The sequence below is a fragment of the Schistocerca nitens genome, chromosome 5 (assembly GCF_023898315.1).
Source record: "Schistocerca nitens isolate TAMUIC-IGC-003100 chromosome 5, iqSchNite1.1, whole genome shotgun sequence".
Taxonomy (NCBI): Eukaryota; Metazoa; Arthropoda; class Insecta; order Orthoptera; family Acrididae; genus Schistocerca; species Schistocerca nitens.
Window position 1 is genome coordinate 228,045,097 of NC_064618.1, and position 21,904 is coordinate 228,067,000.

The 21,904-nt window shown below is 37.4% G+C and overlaps 1 protein-coding gene and 1 pseudogene across 1 annotated transcript in view; both read right to left on the reverse strand.

Moving 5' to 3' along the window:
* The window catches only part of LOC126259408 (cell division cycle protein 16 homolog), a 204,768-nt gene extending 193,923 nt beyond the window's left edge, over positions 1-10,845 (reverse strand). Inside the window, exons 1-2 of the mRNA XM_049956185.1 lie at positions 10,401-10,845; positions 937-1,089 (exon numbers count right to left, since the gene is read on the reverse strand). Of these exons, the coding sequence (XP_049812142.1) occupies positions 937-1,089; positions 10,401-10,478 (231 nt within the window). The 5' untranslated portion in view covers positions 10,479-10,845. The remainder of the gene's footprint in view (positions 1-936; positions 1,090-10,400) is intronic.
* LOC126261322 (5S ribosomal RNA) lies at positions 3,665-3,781 on the reverse strand (annotated as a pseudogene).
* Positions 10,846-21,904: the final 11,059 nt, after the last annotated feature.

Genomic DNA, 21,904 nt, shown 5'->3' on the forward strand with positions numbered 1-21,904 from the left:
GATACTTCCCAGCTTGTGAACTTCTCGTTGTTCTCATACCATTGCTTGGCAGTGCCCCCCAAATAGAAAAATACATTAACCAAACACACGGTGTCATCCCATTTGTTAAATTTAGCTATACGCTCATATATCTTCTTCAGCCACTTGTTTGGATCTTGGCCATCGTCACCAGAGAACCCGGATGTCTGATGTGGTGGCACACCATTGTTGTCATCATAACGTCGTCTTCTTCTGTCTCCATTAGATTGCAATCTGTTGAATATGGCTCAAACTCAGGTTTTTCACCATGAAAATGGTGGCTCAGTCATGGCCTGATGGGAGCCATTGTGTCATCAATAATGTGTGCTATCACATGTTCCAATACCCAGCACTTCCACCAGAATAATATCACACAGAAGACGGTGTAATTAGATGAATGATGAACACTGACTTCACTTAACGAAGGTTTATTCAGCACTTGCACATACAAGAGTGCGGAGCGAACTCCTTCCGGCCAGAACATGTACAGTATATATACAGCTACAGAACATTCCAGAACAATGATGCTTGACATTTGTGGATACTTCTAGAATGTACTCGAACCGAATATAGAAATTAAAATTGTACAGTCCAGGTGAGTTTTCAACTCACGACCCTCCATGCAACAGTTTAGTATCATAACCACTACACCACAGTGCTATTCAGCTTCTTCTGCGACAATATGAAATGAAACTATTCAAGTACATATCTACTTGGAAATGTTGAAAGACTAAATGCAGTCACAAATAAACTGGGGAAATGGAAAGAAAAGAGGAACAACTGAAAATGTCCTCAGTTGCGCTAATTATGATTGCAATACACACAATGACCACAAGAATTTTGAAAATCACAAATGGTACGCAAATGTGTTCTTATGTACATCAGAGAAATGAAATATCACACTGCAATTACAATTACCTTCTCCAGACCTCGATTCATAATTAGCTCAGCTGCTCGGTGATATTGCTTTAACAAATACATGCATTGGGCTAACCAGTATATGTCTTCTGGATCTTCACTGCTTAAGGAAACAACTTTGTCTGCCCAAAATAAAGCTGAAGAATATAACCTCTGTAAGCAATAGAAATATGAATCAATAAAAAATTTCATGAAAATGTCACACATAACATATATAACAAGAGGACAGTTTCAGTATCATCTTGGTTTTCTAATGCACCTGAAAGTTGAGTAAAAGTTATGGAACCTCTTAATAAAATTAAATACATATGAATGTTCAAAATCATTCCAGGGAAGCGCTGATGACAGTGCAGTTGAGCACCCCACAAACCACACGAAACATTCTAGGAAAAACAGGCCTATCAATTCTCTGACTTCCTGAAGCACATCCAAACAGAAAAAGATCACAATGAATGGGGCTACAGACTGCTTTTCGATTTGCCTTATCCGCTAAACTGATTCACAATGATCTGTACTTATGAAATTATCATGTTACAGTACTTGTGGTATTGCCTGATACTGCTTTAAGTAATATCTCTCTGGCTGACAAGAGAGGGTAGACATTTATGATTCTCGGAGTGTGAAAAAGTTAGTTACACAGTATCCCAACGATCATATTAGAAATTTTGTAATTATTTGGTTTTATAATGATCTGCCAGTAGTGGAAGCAGAAGGCCCCTCTCTCCTATGTCCCCACATGACATTACCTTTTCTATACTCTGATTAAAGTAACTTTCTGATCAGCCTTGCAGCAAGTTGAGTGGTAGTGGCCATCTGGCACTCAATCAGTTATTTCTTGAGGGCCACATGCTCAGTATGTTACTTATTTTGCAGGTACATGCAACAGCTTAAGCTTTTCTGGCTGCATGCCAGCAACACTGCCCTCTGCCATAGTATTGAGTCAATCGCTAATTATTTCCATAGAAGTATATTAAGTTACTTGCAGTGAAACCATTTTGTTGCAACAAAAAAACAGCAAGAGACAATTATACTCCTGTAAATAAAAAGAACAGAGTTTGGATAAACTTCAGAAATGTAAGAACAATAGCCAGTAGCAATATAATATTTGAATTGTGAGACTGAAGCACTGAGAACCATCTTGGACAAAATATCTATGAGAATGGTTAAATTATTATTATTTAAGATTAGAAAAGCATTTGCTATCAAACAAAAAAATTGAGAAAATATTATCACATTTTAAGACAGTTAATTCCTGATGTGCTGCAGCACTGAAACAGTATTTTGTGCTTCCTATTCATATAAGCACAGCCTGGTATATGGAATGCTGTTCTTGGAATACACAGGTTTAACAAAAGAAATGAAAGGAATAAAAAAACACAATGGTACAGGAATGTATTTACAAAATTTAAAATCATGGTTGATGAAATGCATTTTCTTTGGACCCACACAGGGATTTTCATGAATGAACAGCCAAGAGCAAAATTTTGGAATTAGAAAGACGTTCAGAGAGATATGCACAGCAATGTTCTGCATCAAAAAAGCATGGCAAATCAACTTAAAATAATTCTGCAGTCCATCACCTGAAGAGATTATGATGAAAATCTTATTACTTAATAGTTTCTATAGCACTAGTGTCATTAATTATTCACATACTCTGTGATTTACAGCTATGTTAAAGAGCAAGTTTGCTGCATTGATTACATTTTTATATGTTTCACTTGCCGCTTTACCGTTTTCCCAGAAATTACACATCAGTTGACTGCTGCAAGTACTTTGTGGCTTACTGATGTACGAGAGTGTATTGAAAAGTAATGCCTGTGAATTTTGTATTCTGTTCTCAATAATGGTTGAGGTATAACATGTCATGCATATTACTTGGGTGACTTTCCTGTTTACTGAGACAATCTGCAACCCTCTTACGCTCCAAATTGTAGCATGATCACGGCAGTGTATAACATAACTATGTTGGTGCATGAGAAGCAGTGAGTTGTAATCTAGTTTCTAACCACAGAAAACGTACCAACTGAAATCTATAGAAAGAATGAAAGCTGTGTTTGGCGATTACTGTATCAACATCAGTAATGTGAGACATCTGCAACAATCCAGTGCCTTGGGTTCAGTGTCATTGATCATCCTACATACAGTCCCAAGTTGGTCCCATCCAAATTCCATTTGTTTCCAAAACTTAAAGCACACATTCAAGGCTTCACTTTGATAGTCATGTAGTGGAAGCAGAGGTGAGGTACTGGCTATGTCAACAAAGTCAAACATTTTATACTGACGGTATCAACAAACTGATTTCTCATTGGGAGAAATGTATTCATCACTCGGGTAGAAATGTTGAGAAATCAATACGTAGACATGAAGAATGAGGTACAGAATTTTAATAAACTTTGTTTTATTTAAAAAGCTTTAAGAGTTCTCATTTGGAGAATAAAGATGTCGAATATTAATAAAGCTTATTTTATCTAACAAGCTTTAAGAGATTTCACATTAAAAATTTGGATGCATTACTTTTAAGCATTTGCACTCCGTCTTCAGGCCGCAAGCGGCCCATCGGGACCATCCAACCGCCATATCATCCTCAGGTGAGGATGCGGATAGGAGGGGCGTGTGGTCAGCACTCCGCTCTCCCGGTCGTTATGATGGTTTTCTTTGACCGGAGCCGCTACTATTTGGTCGAGTAGCTCCTCAATTGGCATCACAAGGCTGAGTGCACCCCGAAAAATGGCAACAGCGCATGGCGGCTGGATGGTCACCCATCCAAGTGCCGGCCACGCCCGACAGCGCTTAACTTCGGTGATCTCACGGGAACCGGTGTATCCACTGTGGCAAGGCCGTTGCCACTTTTAAGCATTTCCTCGTACATTTAATTAGATATAATCACACCTGATATGAAAAGGACAAGAGTTATTCACCATATTTATACAAATCCGAGACACGCAAGTGTTATAATGTGTAATTATATCAGGAATCAATGGAACTGTTCTATATAATTACACAAAAATTAATTGAAATAATGAATCATACACAGAATGTGGTCCCGTGAATTTCTTGGTAATCGTTGAACTACAAATCTAAGAGTTTGAACTACAAGCCTCAGTTGGAGACGGGAAATTTCTGTAGTACATAATATATACTTAACCCTCCTAGTACCAATAGGGTCAATACGACCATATAAGCACATTGGACATATATACCTTCCTTGTTTTCAAAACTACTATTTTCAAAGTATATAACCTTCTCCCTCTGTGTCAATTGTATCCAATTATGTTTGTTCATTTTTATAATTACAACACATTAAAATTAATCATGGTTTTTGCACCGAGTACTACTGGGATCAATTTCGTTTGTTTCTTGAACATGGCATTTACTAAATGCCTTCTCTGAAAACTACCTAGAACAGATAGTTTGGAAGTGCAATCATGATGGAAATACATTGTATCTAATAATGGCCATGAACAGACCTGACCTATTTGAAAATGTCCACATTGAAACTGATATCAGTGATCCTGACACGGTTGTGACAACAATGATTACCAAAGAACAAAAGACAACTAGAACAAGCAAAAAGATATACACGTAAAGTAATCTGGTTTACTGAGCATAAATAAAAGAACAGTTAATCATGCACTGGATAGATAATTATGTACCCACTATAACGGTTCATAATGGGAAAGAAATTCCATGGTATACAGTCACTGTAAAGAAACTTCTAAAGAAACAGATACTACTGCATAGATACGTAAAATGAAGTGTAGGGCTATATACAGAGAGATGCTGAATGAAACATGTTTGGCTGTCAAGAGAGAAACGAGTTATGCCTTCAATAACTCTCACAGCAGAATACTGTCAAGTGATCTGTCACAGTACCCGAAGAAATTCTGGTCATATGTAAAGGCTGCTAATGGACCAACTTTAGTGTCCAGCCCCTAATGAATGAGGCAGGAACTGAAATTGAGGGTAGCAAGGCAAAAGTTGAAATGCTTAATTGTTTCCAAATGTTCCTTTACAAAGGAAAACCCTGGAGAATTGCCCCAATTCAAGTATCATACAATTGAAAAGAATAACAAAATATACATTAGTGTCAGTGGAGCTGAGAAACAGTTGAAATCGTTAAACATGAACAAAGCTCTAGGCTCTGATAGAATCCCTGTAAGATTCTATATTGAATTTAGGGTTGAGTTAGCCCCTCTTCTAACTATATTATATCATAGAGCCCTCAAACAAAAAACTGTGCCTAGTCCTTGGAAAAAGACACAGGTCACAGTCATCTGGAAGAGAGGTAGTAAAAGTGATCCACAAAGCTACCATCCAATATTCCTGACATCGATTTGTTGTAGAATCTTAGAACATGTTCTGAGCTCAAATACAATGAGGTATATTGAACAGAATGACCTCCTGAATGGCAAACAGCATGGATTTCGAAAACACTGATCATTTGAAACCCAACTCACACTTGTCTCACATGACATACTGATAGCATTGGATCAAAGCAAGCAGACAGATGCCTTATTTCTTGATTTCCAAAAAGTAGTTGACTCAGTACCGCACCTACACTTATTGTCAAAAGTACGAAATCAAGTAAAACTGCAACTGGATAGAGGATTTTTTAGTAGCAAGGACACAACATATTATCTTGAATGGAGGTTCATCGTCAGATGTAGAAGTAACTTCGGGTGTGCCCCAGGGAAGTGAGTTGGGATCCTTGCCTAACATGTTGTATATTAATGACCTTGCAGACAATTTTAACAGTAAAATCGAGCGTTTTGAAGATGATGCAGTTATCTACAATGAAGTACCAGCTGAAAGAAGCTGCATAAATATCCAATCAGATCTTGATAAGATTTCATCATGATGCAGATTTTAGCAACCTTAAATGTTCAGAAATGTAAAATTTTACACTTCACAAAAAAGTAGAATCCTCTGACTATAATATCAATGATTCACTGTTGAGGTCCCCTCGTAACCCAGTACCACCCAGGACAGGAGCAACTAAATTACATCCTCCGTCAGGGTTTTGACTACCTCTCATCATGGGCTGAAATGAGAAATGTCCTGCCCACTATTCTTCCCACTCCTCTCACAGTAGTATTCCGCCATCCATAAAACCTACATAATATACTCATCCATTCATACACAAGCCCTGCTCCCAGCTGTTTACCTAATGGGTCATATCCCTGTAATAGACTTAGATGCAAGACCTGTTCCATACATCCTCTCACCGCCACCTACTCCAATCTGGTCAGAAACATCACCTATCCCATCAAAGGCAGGGCTACCTCTGAAACCAGTCTTGTGATCTACAAGATTAGCTGCAACCACTGTGCTGCATTCTATGTGGGCATGACAACCAGCAAGCTGTCTGTCCACGTGAATGTCCACCGACAAACTGTGGCCAAGAAACGAGTGGACCACCCTGTTGCTGAGCACACTGCCCAACACAACATCCTTCATTTCAATGACTGCTTCACAGCCTGTGCCATATGGGTCTTTCCCACCAACACCAGCTTTTCCAAACTGCTAAGGTGGGAACCTTCCCTGCAATATATCCTATGTTCATGTAACCCTCCTGGCCTCAACCTTCATTAGTCATTGTCCTCACCTGTTCAGTCCCTTCCCTGTTCCCATTCCAGCACTACACAGCCCGCATTCCACCATCACACCCAGTCTTTTTACTTCTCTCCTTTCCGCCACCCCTCTCCTATCCACCTCTCCCCTCACTCTGTCTAAGCTCCCAACTGCACATAGCTGCTCTACTCTCTCTCCATCTCATCCCTGTGCATTACCCAGCAGCACTTCACTGTCCACCACCCCTACTCCACTATCCCTCCCACTCAACGGCCAAGCCTCCTCCTTACCCCCAGCCACTTGCCACCATTATGTACTGCTGCTGCTGCTCGCCGTGTGGCTTCAGCTGCCAGAGACTGCTGTCATGTGCATGTAAGTTGCATTTGAGTGTGTAGTCTATTTTTGATTAAGAACTTTCTGGCAGAAAGCTTATTTGTGAGTCTTTTTGTTGTGCCTATCTGCGACTCAGCATCTCTGCCATATAGTGAGCAACAACTTTCCTTTTCATAATATTGTTACATTCCATCATGGATTTTCTATTTTTGATATCACAGACCATCAGTCGTAATTTTTCAACCCCCGTAGCCCCCCCAAATCGAAAGCCACAAACTGTCCTCCCAGCACTGCCATATAAAATCATTTTAGGTATAGGAACTGCCAATACCAACTACTTTCATCCCCGTCCCACACTTGCAAGGTTTAAATATTTTATCACGATACCACACTTCTGCACAAAAGATATGGTGCCCAGCATGTCACACACATTCTATGTAAACTTCCAATGCTATAGGTCACTGTCAGATCCACTGTGTTGCACAACCACCACAAGAAACCTAAAGCAAATCACTTGTTTCAAACAGCACTCTCATTCACGAACTAGACATCACACATAACATCATTACAACTCAGTTGAAATCAAATGGCTGGTACCAAATACTTCAGTCAACTCCACAGGTCTAACGCAACACACTTCTTAACAATATGTGAAACAAATTTTGAAACACATTCTCAAAATAACATATAATTAGATATAATATCAGAAAGCCAACAGAGAAACTTGGATCATAACTTCACTGTCCAAAGGGTAGTCACAAAAAGGCAAGAATAATGATCCAGAAGCACATTTTTCATTATAACAGGACTATTAACAGCTTAAGAAAAGCAGAGGAAAATCCAGGGGTATGCACATCACACCTTAAGTCTACAGATCAGACAATAGGAAATACGGAAGCGTCCGATCCCGCCCGTCTGCTTTGACCTATCACGTAACAAATATGGCAGAAATGACCATAAACCACGATTCCAATATGGTGCGTATAAAGTTGGTACGTACACATTATGAGGATGAAAATACATCGAAAAATAAACACACACACTTTCCAAAAAAAGCCTAATGACACTAACGGGACAAGCGTGGGAAATGGGGTGTTTCTGGGTGGGGGCAAACTAAATATAAACAAATTTAGACACCCACCCTTATACAAAACCACACAAAACGACGAAAAAACCGACATCACAAAACTCCCCAAATACCAATAAAAACAATATCATCTGGAATCGGACACTTCCCTTGACCTATATAGGTCAACAGCAGCTCCCGATCCCATAAATCAGGATCAAACACTTCCCTTGGCCTATATAGATACCAATATCAACACACACAGCCACACATTGGGATCGAACACTTCCCTTGACCTGCGCACTGTTTATTTTATTCGTCATATCCATTCCTGAACAAAAACAACAACCGATTAATTTTACTAAAATTACCACACGATGTACAGCGAACAACACTACATTAACCTTCACATAAAATAGTTAACTCACTGAAATGAATTCCACTATAAACACAGCCGACACTCGAACACCACACAAACGAAAAACCTGAACATACCACCAGAGAGCACAACAAACCACAACACGGCGACATCTACAAACACGCCACACTCACAAACGAAACTCCGCGCCGTGGGATCGGAAGCTTCTGTCGACCCAGACAATAATACCAATAGAAGATAGCAACAGGAGACACAGGGAGGGAAGCCACAGAAGACAAATAGGAGAGAATGGTGATGGTACAAAAGACACAGATGAGAAGGTTTATGGAGGCAGTGCAGATGAAAAGGAAAACGGTACCACAAAGAATGGTGCAGAGAAAATTTAACAAAATGTAACTTTGTCCCCCATCCATACATAAAAGGAAAATTATCAAGACCCTCAGAAGTGAGAGCGTCTATGCTGTCACTCATCTATTCAACATAATAGTTGTTCTTAGTTGCATAAATAATACAATATTAATTCAATGCATTTTGTAAGACATTAAAATATTCCCTTCTTAGATGTCTATATCTAGAGGTGATTCCACAGGCATTTATAAATACTAGGCAGCCTATCTCACTGAAAAATTTTTACAATGCTTAAAAGGCAATGTTCACCTAGTTGCCACCCACATTTGAAATAATGGGGTACTTAGTGAATAACAGTTTTCCTTTCAAAAGGACTGCTTTACAGTCAGCAATTTATACAGTGTGTCCAAAGCTACTTGCAATTTTTAGTCAGGACTGTTGTCGGCACAATTAAATGGCCTCTACCCAGTACATAAGATGCCATGAAGTGAAGAGTATTAATCACGCAAACAAAGTTGACACTCAGCGCTGTGGCTGATGGGAGCGACCATAAAGGCATTTCCCTTTTACAGTTGCTCCCATCAGTCACCGCACCCAGTGTCACGTTTGTTTGTGCGATTAATAAATCAGAAGTAACAAGCAATGTATAAACTAATCAACAAAATGAAAACATCATTCAACATTGGCGACTACAGGCTATTGAATACACTACTGATTCAAAGTAAGTACACACGCTCACAGCCCACCTTGGCCCTTTTCTGGTTGCAAATGAATCAGTGGGAAGTGTATGACATATAACAAACTCATTATCAGACACAATGCAAAGTCCTTAGCACTTGAAAACTTGAACTGGAAAAAAATAAATAAATAATACACTTCGTATAACATTTTCGTCCATTCATTTCTGGCGCTAATTAATTAACAACTTCAAGGCCGCACAAAGTAATGAAATACTTTCATCTATCTAAATCACGTTGTATAATGATTTATCATAATGTAACTCTTCAATTAAGCAAAATGTGTTCACTGCACAAAAGCAAGTACTTGAAATTGAGCATGCAGAGGTTGTAAAACACGGATTGCAGGTGCACGTATAAACAATTGGCAATATCGATCACAGCCTGAAGGTACATTTACTCAGTGGTCAAACTTTTCGACAAGTAGAACCTATTTCAGTCAGAGCGCAACAAACATAAGCACGAAAACAGTATTAACACTGATGTCCACTACACTCTAATGAATCTAATTTAGGTACAAAAACAGTAAAATAATATCTGTAGAAGATTGACAATCTACTCAAATGTCTGACAGAATCGCATTTTAAAACACAAATTTAAAATTGTTCAGACCTGACATTTTTTTCCGCTCCAGAATCTTTATGTAGAAACAATCACAAATATTAGAATTTATCACCCAGGCAGAATCATAAGACTTATCGTAAATCTTTTGTACGAATTACACAATGCACAAAACTTGAGTAGCTACATAACCATACATTATAAATCGAATAGCAGAATCAATAACCACAAAAAATTATATCCAGGTAGCTCTGACTTTTCAAACATTTATCAACACTTCGCATCCGTAATATTGTAGTGGCCGTTCAATTCGTTCTTTCAGACATATGACAACCTACATCTCATTCCAGTGACCTACAAAGTGACAATGAAGCTATCAAATAACACTTTTAAAAACTTAAATCGTTCATTCATGCACCTAACACGTATATATACGAGAAAAAAATCCACCTTAAAACCACAGTCTTACCAAGTCAATGTAATGTTTCACCAGCCTTCGATATTTTTCAATGTTTACATGTACTTCACTTTCTTCCTTATTGGCCATATTTGCTATACAACTAACAAGCTTTCAAATTATTGCGGCACCTGCGATCACTTTGGTGTTTGAAAATAACAATGCAACGATGTTACAATTATAGGAGGAAGGAAAACAAAACGGTGGTGATCAAATTTCCTTGGCCGTGACAGTATGAAGTGGCGTCACAATCTGCCCTTTGCACAAGAATTTTACATTATTATAGTGGCACTATTTTCAATACGGCAACAACTAAAATCATTTTGGAAGGGAAAATGGGGGAGTCATGGCGTCATCCAGCTGGTAATACAATCAAAGCTGCGCTAAATACTAAATACAGGCCATTCAACTCTGGCCATCAGATTACGTAATTCAAAACATTCCACACTCCACAGTGATTTTCAGATTGGAAGTATTCACGCAAACCGTCACATCACGTCACCTCACGTTAAGGTAAAGTTTTGACGGTGTCGACGTCCGCAGACATCGAAAGTTACCCGTTTTCGACTTTCTCACTCACGATATAGTGGAAGACTTGAGCTTCTACATCTTTACAATCCTTATCTGATTATTGTACTTTGTTTTCGTAGGAAACTGCGGATGTTCTATGCCGATTTCGATTTTTCGACTAAGTGTTCTTGCATGTGAGTTCAGATATCTCAAAGCGAAAAATTATTTAGGTTCTACAGTAACTGAACAGAGCAGCCACACACGCTGTACATTAACAAGAACATATTTGATGTTGCAATTTTAAATAAATAACATTTTAAGGGATAAAGTAAACTCTAATGAAGGGGAAAAATAAGCCTACAATTGTTCATGGCGTTATTACTAACATAAGGAAAAAAACGTAATGGATAAGGTATACAGGCTCTATTTATTCCCGTCGCTAGCAAATAAATGTCATTATATTGAAATGTTTCATTTCTTAGCACTTAACAACACAAAATTTCTCAAGAAAATACTTTATGAAGTTTGGTTTGGCAAATCATAAAGTTTACCGTTGTTAATTTCTGAACTATGATATTATACTCTGGTTTTTTGTATCACGAATAGTAAACTCATAACCTCACTTACATAGTTCTGGATTGGGCTTAGTGAATTGATGTGATATTATGGAGACTGTGAATACACCCTGACGTAACGGTGCCATGACTGCCAGTGTGACTTAGCTTTAAAAGCAATAGAAAACGCAAATGTTGGGCTCAAAAGCGGATGGCGCTACATATAACTCTGGAGTTTCAAATGTGCTGCGAATTATAATTCTGTGACTTATTTTAGACCATCGTAATTCATGCAAGTCATTAAAGACAGGACATGATTGCAGCCTTCCTTAAGTGAGGGAGCTGTGAACTGTCTTTGTTGTTCAGTACCAAGTGATGGATACTGCTGACTTTCAGTGTCCCAGTAAAGTAACTACTTAAAACCGAAATTATTGTGACTGTAGTTTACAGTAAGATTTGTTGTGAATCCTTTTATTTAGATCTTAGAGTGCGTACATGACCAAATTAAAAAATAACTTAATCAATCCTGAAACATGGACAAATGAATTACATCGAAACTATGACATTTTAAAGAAGCACAGTTTGGTTTCTGAAGTAAAAGAAGTACAATAATGGCCATTATAGCATTCATAAAGGTAGTAATTGAGCATCTTGACAGGAATGGCTGTGTTAAAGATATTTCTCAATGTTGTCCAAAGCCTTTAACACTGTTGGCCATAAAATACTACAAAACAAGTTGGAAGCACAAGGTGTAAAAGGAATAGTAAACGAATGGTTTCTGTCTTACCTGGACAATAGGCTGAAAGTGGCAGATATCGTCCACACATATGCAAATGAGGAATTTTTAGTGAAGTATATAAAAATTGAAGTTCCTCAGGGTAGTGTATTGGGTCCAATTCCGTTCTTGCTATATGTCTGTGACTTTCTGGACCACATAAGACACAAAGGAAAAGTTCTCTTTGCTGTCGACAGCAACCATTGAACTCCAATTAGAGACAGCAAATGAAACTCTCAAAGTCGTTTATGGTTGTGCAGTATGTAATCAATTAACATTGAATATAAAGAAAACAAACAGTATGCATTTCAGCATAAAGATGCAAAACGACTCTGTTATATTAAGAACAGATGATAAATCTCGAATTTGTGTAAGAATTACCAGATAGTCGATTAATATGAGATATACACACAAAAATTTCAAATATGTGTAATATTAAAGTTAGAAAGTTCTACTTTTGGAATTAGGATCAGTTCGTCATAAAATATATATGGCATCAGTTTTCATGAAGCTACCTCCATTACGTCCTTAATTATTAAGTAACAACCAATTTTCTGACCTAAATTTTGTACAACAAGTTAGGTTGACTTATCTTTGTAATTAAGCTACTAAGCTGAGAGCACTGTATCTGTTATAAGTAATAATGAAACTTCACTAATTTTCAGGATGATATTGTAATTTAACAGAGGTACCGAAATTAGAAGAAAGACTGTTCAGAGGTCACTCTCTACTCTCGGTTCCAGTTGAAAAATTCTAGAATCAAAATTTAAGAGCTATTGGGCTAAGAATTTTATAGAAGATAAACAAAGTCCCCTTAGAGAAAAATTGGAATCGTTGTTAGTCTTCAAATAAGAACGATATAAATAACTTTCTAGTCAAAAAGGGTGCTAAGTGTGCGCCATTACCAACACTGGAAGTGACTTTGGAGGGAGTGTTTCGTTCACCACCTGTACTGAGAGTATATAAGAATTGACATGTCTGCACCAAAAACGTTATTCAGTCACTGTCAGTCGTATGTGATGTGTCTTGCAATGCCACAAACTGTGCAGTGATTCTTGCCGTGGCCATTCCCACTCAGCCTCAGATGTCGTTAATAATGACTGATATGATTTTTTGGTCGAATGAGAGATCGTGCTTATCGAATGCAACTGTGTAAAACTAAACTTACTGGGATTAATAAATAACTGGAAAGCCAGTGTTTTATTTCAATGTTCTGTATTATGTGCCACCTGCATGGCAAGTGCTTCAGATTAATCTCCACTCTTAAGATGAGCAGTTAACTTAATGTAATTACAAACGAAGTGTAGAAATGGTCTCTGAAATGTGTAGAGTATCGAGTATGATTACAAAACTAATACTTCTGCATGTGAGCTTCTACGTGAATATACTGCTCAGATAAACGACAATAGACTTATATTTCTTGTCATAGTTCCTATGTCATCTGCATTACACAATTATAACAGTTTCAGTGAGCTGAGTAGTGGACCTCTGGACTGAAGATTATTGAAAAGCCTATTCTTCAATGGTCTCTGGCTGTTCACACAAACAGTTTTCAGGCCCTTGTAAGAGGCAATGGTTTCTAAAAATCGTACAAGTCATACAAAAACATAAACTTTTAACAACGTTCAAAACGAACAGACCAACCAATAGTCAAATTTTATCTGCTGCTGCACAACATGTCTGTTTACTGGCTTATACATGTTGACATCTGTCACATGTAACTAAGTTCTTCCTGACTCTTTTGGTTAGGCTGTAAAATTTAATATTCTCCTGAATTTTTAATACACCCCGAAGCTCTACAATGCCCAATCCTTTAAAGTACATACTTCATAGAATGGCAATCAACTGCTCTGACTAACATAATTTCCAGAATCGAGCGGGGTAGCGCGGTTTCAGCACGTTTGACTCGGATTTGGGAGGACAGCAGTTCAAATCCGCGTCCAGTCATCCCGATTTAGGTTTTCCGTGATTTTCCTACATTGCTTCAGCCAACTGCCAGAATGATTCCTTTGAAAGGGCATGGCCTACTTCTTATATTCCTTATTAAATTTATTTATATTTCTGAACTCTTTCCTTTTCCTTTTTTCCCAGATTATTTTTGACAAGTCTCCAATTTTCATCATGAGTTTTGTTTCTCCTTATTTCAATATATGTTTTCCAGATTTCTTTCTGATCTTCAATTCCTTTCATATACATGATTTTGAAATCTCTTCCAATATGCTCATTGCTGCCCTCACATTCACCCCCCACTGGTAGTCTAGACTAAGTATTGGAAATAAGATTTTCCTTCTCTGTGTTGTACTTACACACGTAATCAAACTGCTGTAAGAAAAATGCCCACTTGTGAATAGAACGTACGTTCCTGTAAACAGCTTAGAGCTTTATCATCAGAAATTATGAAGATTATGAGTCCCAGCAAGTAATTTTTAAATTTAGTAAAAGCCCAACGGCTAGACAAAAGTTCCTTTTCAGGAACAGTGTAGTTCTTACCATGTTTCTGTAATGTCTTGCTAGAAAAAGCATCTACAATTTTCTACTGGAACAAATGAGCTCCCATCCCTTTTTCACTACTGTTATAAAATGACTTATATCTTAATAATATGAATATTTATACATGTGTTTGGAGAGAGAGAGATAGATTTTTGATTGAGACTTTAAGTCGAAACTGGTACCTGAATTTTGGTTACTGCCTCCTTAAATCATCACCTTCTGCACCATTTGCTGACGTATTATAAATTGGAGGAAATTGTTGTTCTTTAAGATTTAAAGTACGACTCTGTTGGTTACTTGGCCGTAATTCGGATAGCTTTGAGCCCAAGTTTTCGTAGGTTTTCATACCTAAGGGACCATTGTTGTAAGTAAATAAGATCAAACAGCGATCTGCTTTTCATGAGAAAGGAGATTGCTTCACACACAAACTTCCTTCAAACTACACATCCTGCTACATCAAATTGGTCTGTGGAGTTCAGGTTCACACTGTTGTACAAGAACATAATCCAGTTACTGTAATTAAGAAATTTTGAGAGATTGTTATGTATTGAATGAAAACTTTAGAGAATGCATTTCCTTTCCTGTATTTTAGTGAACTTTGTACACTTACAATTCTGTCGATTGATAGCTGCACTAAACACGTTATCACAATGAGTTTCTTAATGTTCTTCTTCTGCTAAATATATTCAGTGTATGTGTGTTGTATATATTTTAATTTGAACAGTGATACTTTTTGAGGTCGGCATGATGGTAAAGGCTTTTGATGTGGCCAGTAATGGGATCGGCGATGAGATAACATCCTGTATACGGTTTTCTGAATATAATGTATGGGCCCTGAAAAAGTTCTCTCCATTTCTTGTTTCGCTTGTGTAAAAGAGATGGCTTAAAATGCGTTCTTATTAGAATTCTTTCAACTTGTTTGTATTCTACTACTTTCTTGATCTTAGAATCAAATGCTTTCTTTTGCAGTTGTGCTTGTGTGGTGAGATTATGTAATCCCTGTCTTACTTTGGCCTCCAAATCAGGTTCTTGACTATGGATTTTGGGAATTGGTGTTGTCCATTCATTACTTTCCAGTTGATGCATCATTAACTCATAAGGAGTAAATCCTGTCGAAATATGTGGTAAGTGAATTAAAATTTCTTCAAAGAGTGAAATGTATTCGACCCATTTTGTGTGATGGTTAGATATGTATGTTCTTTTATATCTATTCAGCTCTTTAAAAACTCGTTCTGACGGGTGGCTTTGTGGCCTAAACTTCGAGATCAAGATCTGTTGTATGTTGTTGTTGCTTAAAAAAATCTCCACAGTTTACTAACGAAGTTGGAGCCATTATCTACCAACATTTTCTCAGGAATGCCAAATCTTGGAAAGTAGTCATTTTCTATATACTTCATAAGTTACTTGGTGTTTGCTATTTTCATTGCATATAGTCCTACATGTTTTGTGAAGAGATCAATAATACAAGCAACATACTGTAAGCCTCCACGTCCACGAGGATATGGATCGGCAAAATCAATTACTACGATCTCTAAGGGTTTCATGGTTAAAACTGGATTCAAAGGTAATGCATTGGATAAATTATAGGGTTTGCCATTTTGACAAATTACGCAGTTTCGCAGTAGCTTGCGTATTTTAGCATGAAGACTTCAAACATAATAATATTGTGCAACTTTGCACTTACACTTTTCAGGACCAAAGTAACACCATGCAATATGGGTATGACATAATAAATGCTCTTCATATTCTCTTGGAATACAAACTAACCATCTCTACTTTTGCGATGCTGTGCGATGAAATAGCACATTATTAAATAATTTGTAAAATTGGCACAAAGAATGTTGAGGATTAACTGTTATGAGTTGCTTTACTGCCTTCCATTTAGGATCGGTATCTTGGAGTGGCACTATTTGTTTGTATAACTGCAAAAAGTACTTGCTATGCATTGGATCCTTCATGAGTAGAATTCTGTAGGTGGACATTTGCTCAATTAATTCATTGGCATTAGGAAATCCTTCAGGCATTCTCGATAAGGTGTCAGCTATTATATTGTCTTTGAACTTTATATGCACAATTTCGAAGTTGAACTCCTGAAGAAATAGACATCATTGTGTCAATCGAGGGTGAAATAATTTACATGACAACAGAAAACTTAAAGCTTGATGATCAGAAAATACTTTTACCTTGCATTCATGCATATAATAATTAAGACGCTTGAAAGCCCAAACAATAGAAATAGCTTCCAATTCTGTCACAGAGTAAGATCGTTCTGCTTCAGTGAGGACTCAGCTTGCAAAACTGATAATTTGGATTTCTTTTTGTTCATTCCTTTCCTCGAGTTGAAACAAGACTGAACCAATGCCCTGGCAAGAGGCATCTGAAGCGATACAAAATTCCTTGTTCATATCAGAATGATGTAAGATGGGACTATTTGCCAAAGCATTCTTGATTGAATCAAAAGCTTGTTGACAATCGTCAGCCCAGTTCCAATGGACACTTTTCTTTAGCAATGATAACAAAGGTATACTATTAAAAATTTTCGAAAAAATGAGCACATGCCAAGGAATCGTTTTAGCTGCCTTTTGATAGTAGATCTTGGAAAATTTCTAATGGCAGTAATCTTTTGTGGATCAGATTTTATTCCAGAGGGCAAAATAATGTGATCTGGCAAATCGGGACTTTTGAAGATTTGCAGTCACTCCAAATTCTCTGAAATTGTGAAATGTACTGTGTATAAGGTGAAGATGCTCTTCTCAAGTTTTTGTGGCAATGAGGAGATCGCCATCGTAAATGCTAACTTGATCAACTAAGTCATCTCTTAACACATGATCCCAAGTGGATATAAATACACCTGAACTAATGTTCAATCCACAGGGCATAACTAGGAATTGGTAAGAACGTTGTGTAAAGATGAATACACTATACTTTATAGATTATTTATGTAGTTGCACCTGGCAATATGACATTTTTAGGTCAATGCTGGTCAGATATCTCACATCATAAAATTTCTGTAGGTATTTCTGGACGAGTTCTGACTGGTACTAATCATAAAATATTATCAGTCTTGGGTATATTTAGCAAGGGGCGACTATACGGTAAATCAGATGGTTCAATCACCTTCCAAAATAACATTTTTCTAATTTAAGTTTTTACAGCCTCCCTTCTCGAAAATGGTACCGAATAGGTGGTGCGAGAGAAATTGAGATGGGGTAGAACCTCCATTCTGTATTGAAAGTCTCGAATTATTCCAGGTCTCGTCGTGAAAATGGATCTGAAGTCAATAAGGATTTTTCAAATTGGTGGATTCTGCCGCTTTTGTTGTAATTTCATCTCTGTTTGGTAAGTAACCTATTTCACCTGGTCATTGTATGACACTGTCAGAACAGTGTTTGGAGAGAGAGAGATTGATTTTTGATTGAAACTTTAAGTCGAAACTGGTACCTGAATTTTGGTTACTGCCTCCTTAAATCACAGGTTTCTGCATCAGTTGGTGACATATTACAATTTGGAGGAAGTTATTGTTCTTTAAGATATATAGTACGACTCTGTTGGTTACTTGGCCATATTGCAGATAGCTTTGAGCCCAAGTTTTCGTAGCTTTAGAGAATGAAAACTTTAGAGAATGCATTTCCTTTATTATATTTTAGTGAACTTTGTACACTTATAATTCTGTCGATTGATAGCTGGCGACGACAGTGAAGTTCACTTCCTTTTCCAAATACAAGATATTTCTTTCCTTCACTTCCATAAAATTTGTATACATAAATGTTTGGCAACTCTTACACATTCTTTATTCGGTTTTATCACTGAAATAGCAATTTTCATTAAATGTGACAATACCATCTCAGCGACGGATTAGCAACATGTACTCTATCCACAAGATACAGATTAACAGTCCTCTTTTTTAATAAATCAATTGTCTTTTTTTCTAGAGTCCATACTCAAAGATTCACAACTACTATCGTTGCAGGGATTGTGCGCTAAAGAGTCTCTTGCTGTGCCTGTGCCCTTCACTTCACGTCAAGTACTTTTTGAATCAAATTTCATTTACGGTATTTACATACATTACTGAGCTTCTCAGAATAAAATTACGCACAAATTCGTTAAGAAAAGGGCAGTGAGGCTCACATAACATTACACTGCCAACAGACAAAATGGCATTGTAAGATGTGGTTTACCAAAAATTTAGCTGTCAATTGCCAAATTAAAGCGTCAGAAAGTAAATATAGAGGAAAGTAGGCATTAGCATAGTTGTAGATTTCTATCATAGTGAAACAACTAGTACTGGAATATACACAGTTCGTATATATGACCCATGAATGAATTGTAACGAGCAGCATATGTACCAACTGTATGGTATTGAACTGGACTTCTATCATAGTGAAACAACTAGTACTGGAATATACACAGTTCGCATATACGACCCATGAATGAATTGTAACGAGCAGCATATGTACCAACTGTATGGTATTGAACGGAGTGGCCGTGCGGTTCTGGGCGCTACAGTCTGGAACCGAGCGACCGCTGCGGTCGCAGGTTCGAATCCTGCCTCGGGCATGGATGTGTGTGATGTCCTTAGGTTAGTTAGGTTTAATTAGTTCTAAGTTCTAGGCGACTTATGGCCTCAGAAGTTGAGTCGCATAGTGCTCAGAGCCATTTGAACCATTTGAACTGGTGTAGAGCAGTCAATAGTGTGGTCACAGTCTGTGTAAACGTTGTTTGAAATGTACCAAATGTCTAGAAGTAATACCTGGAGTAAGTGGAACAAGAATTCCTACTCCTCAGTGGAAATAAAGGGTCAAAAATAACTATAGCAGAAAGGAAATATGGAGATCGTTGTCTACTTCTGTTACAATGTGCAGCTGGTTTCTGATTATTTCAACAAATAGAACCACAATTGGTGCAGATGGGTAAAATATTAGATGTTGATTATGTTATTTACATTGAGGAACTGAATTTATTATCAATGCAATTTGCCACAATATTTTGTGAGTTCTGGAATGCTGCAGCAGTCTTGTATATACTTACTACCCCAAGAAAATTTAATGTAGAAAAGGCATCGAAAATCTTCAAATGGGACTTACCGAATTTCAAGAAGACTCTTATTTACAGTATGAATTTAAAGAAATTCACGAACTCGTATTTTATAAAACTTATTTGACTGAAGAAAAATATCCACAACTAAGCTCATCTGCAGGAAAGAAACTTGTCTTTTCGAAAGCACATATAAGTCAGAAAAGTTTTTTGCTCTCATAAAAGTAAATAAATGCAATATGTGTACAACGTTCTCAGACCGAAATGTGGAAAATAACTTAAGACTCATATCTGACTATGAACAGTCTTCTGTAAAAATTCAAGCTCATGGCTCACATTAGCCTGTAGCTAATTATTTTTTAAAGAATGAGTAAACCGCTATAAGGAAATTCATCTGTATTTTATTAAGTGTGAATTTTTTGCTTTCCTAATTGCTGATTGCAAAATTTGTAATGTTCAATCCATTGAAAAAAGCGAAAATGATTGTGTCTCACTGTACATTTCTGTGCAAGATTATACTGACTTGTTCTTAAAAACGTGTGTTTTGGGGTATACTTTATTGTGATTGCATGGACCAACGACAGGTAACTACCTGTGGCCCCTTCTTGCCTTTCTTTAAATTGGAGCATTCAGCTAGTAGTCAGTAATTATTGTGACACTGTCACATTCTACCAGCGTTTGTGATGTGTCAATGTGAAGTACAGTTGAAGACAGTAAGCAGTAAATATCGGTAATGTGTGCTGTCAGCACTGATCCAGGGACGAAAATACTTCTTTCTGCATCCTTCAAAGTGGCGAGCTGATTCTCCCACCCTCTGCATACACATGAGCACATGAGCCCTCAATTATTGTCCAATCTCTAAACGTTTTTCTGTTTGTTGTTCAAATCCAGCCACAGTGAAACAGCATTGAACTGTGCGAAGTAAGTAAAACTTTCACTTGCCTACATCATGAGCTGAAAACCTGTAGGAAGCCGAGCATTGGCGCAAATACCTACAAATACGTCATGTGCAGAGTAAAATGCGAGTGCCTACCTCTCCCACCAATTTTTTCCATAAACCGAATTGAAACTAATCACAGACCTGATACTGCCTAGGCATAATTGCCTGCTTCAGACTATGGTGACTGAAGCAATGGCAGCTCATGCAAAATTTTGCCATTGTGCCATGATGTGATGACCTATAGCCTTTTGCCTTACAGGTGTGGTAATCGTAACTAAATTGCATATATGAATTTAAAACAATAGAAATTCCAGGTTGAAATATAAACAATATAAGAAAAAGGATAGATTGGTACTTTCTGTAAAGATGACATGTCGAATTGCAGATAGGCAGAACGAAAAGACTGTAACACATTTAGCTATCAACCAAAGACTTCTTCAGAAAAAGAAAACACACACACATTCTTGCAAGCAATCACACCTCATGCACACGTGATTGCCATCTCTGGTGGCTCATACTGGAATGCAAAAGTCGCTTTTAACAAAGGCACCAATCTCAATTCAATTTTATGTGTATGAATTAAACTGTTTAAATACATTTAAGTTTGTTAATTAATCGTTAAGCACCAGGTGGAATAAAATAAAATGTAAAAAAATTATGGTAGCAGCAGGAATCGAAACTGTGCTGACAAATTGCCAGTCAGAGCTATCCCTTCATTACGTGAACTGTTGGTCGTAAAGTCCTCATAATCTATGTGTAAATCTTTAGAGAGCGCTTTACATTTTCTTATCACCCATTCAGGCAAAATATTCTAGTAACCTGAAAGGGGCATAAAAAAGTTTCAGTCAACAGAGTCAGTGGCCTTCTGGAAACCAACAAACATCTTTTGACTTAACCTGAGACAAATGATTCATGACAGATTAAATATTTTTTCACAATATGGGCTGCTGTAACACCACTTTGATATTCACATAAATTACTCTACAGTGTTGTTTCTACTCTGTTCAGTACAAAGTTGGAAAAATACCTGATACACAACATTCTGTAAAGAAATTCCTCTGTAGTTTTTAACATCTTGTTTATTGCTTTTCTTATGTACTAGATGTATCAAGGCCACCTTCCCTCTACTGGAAGTTTTTCTGTTTTCAGGTTCTCTCAAAGATTAAGTTTAGCTTATTTTTGTCTCTGGTAGAGATCACTTCAAACATTCTGT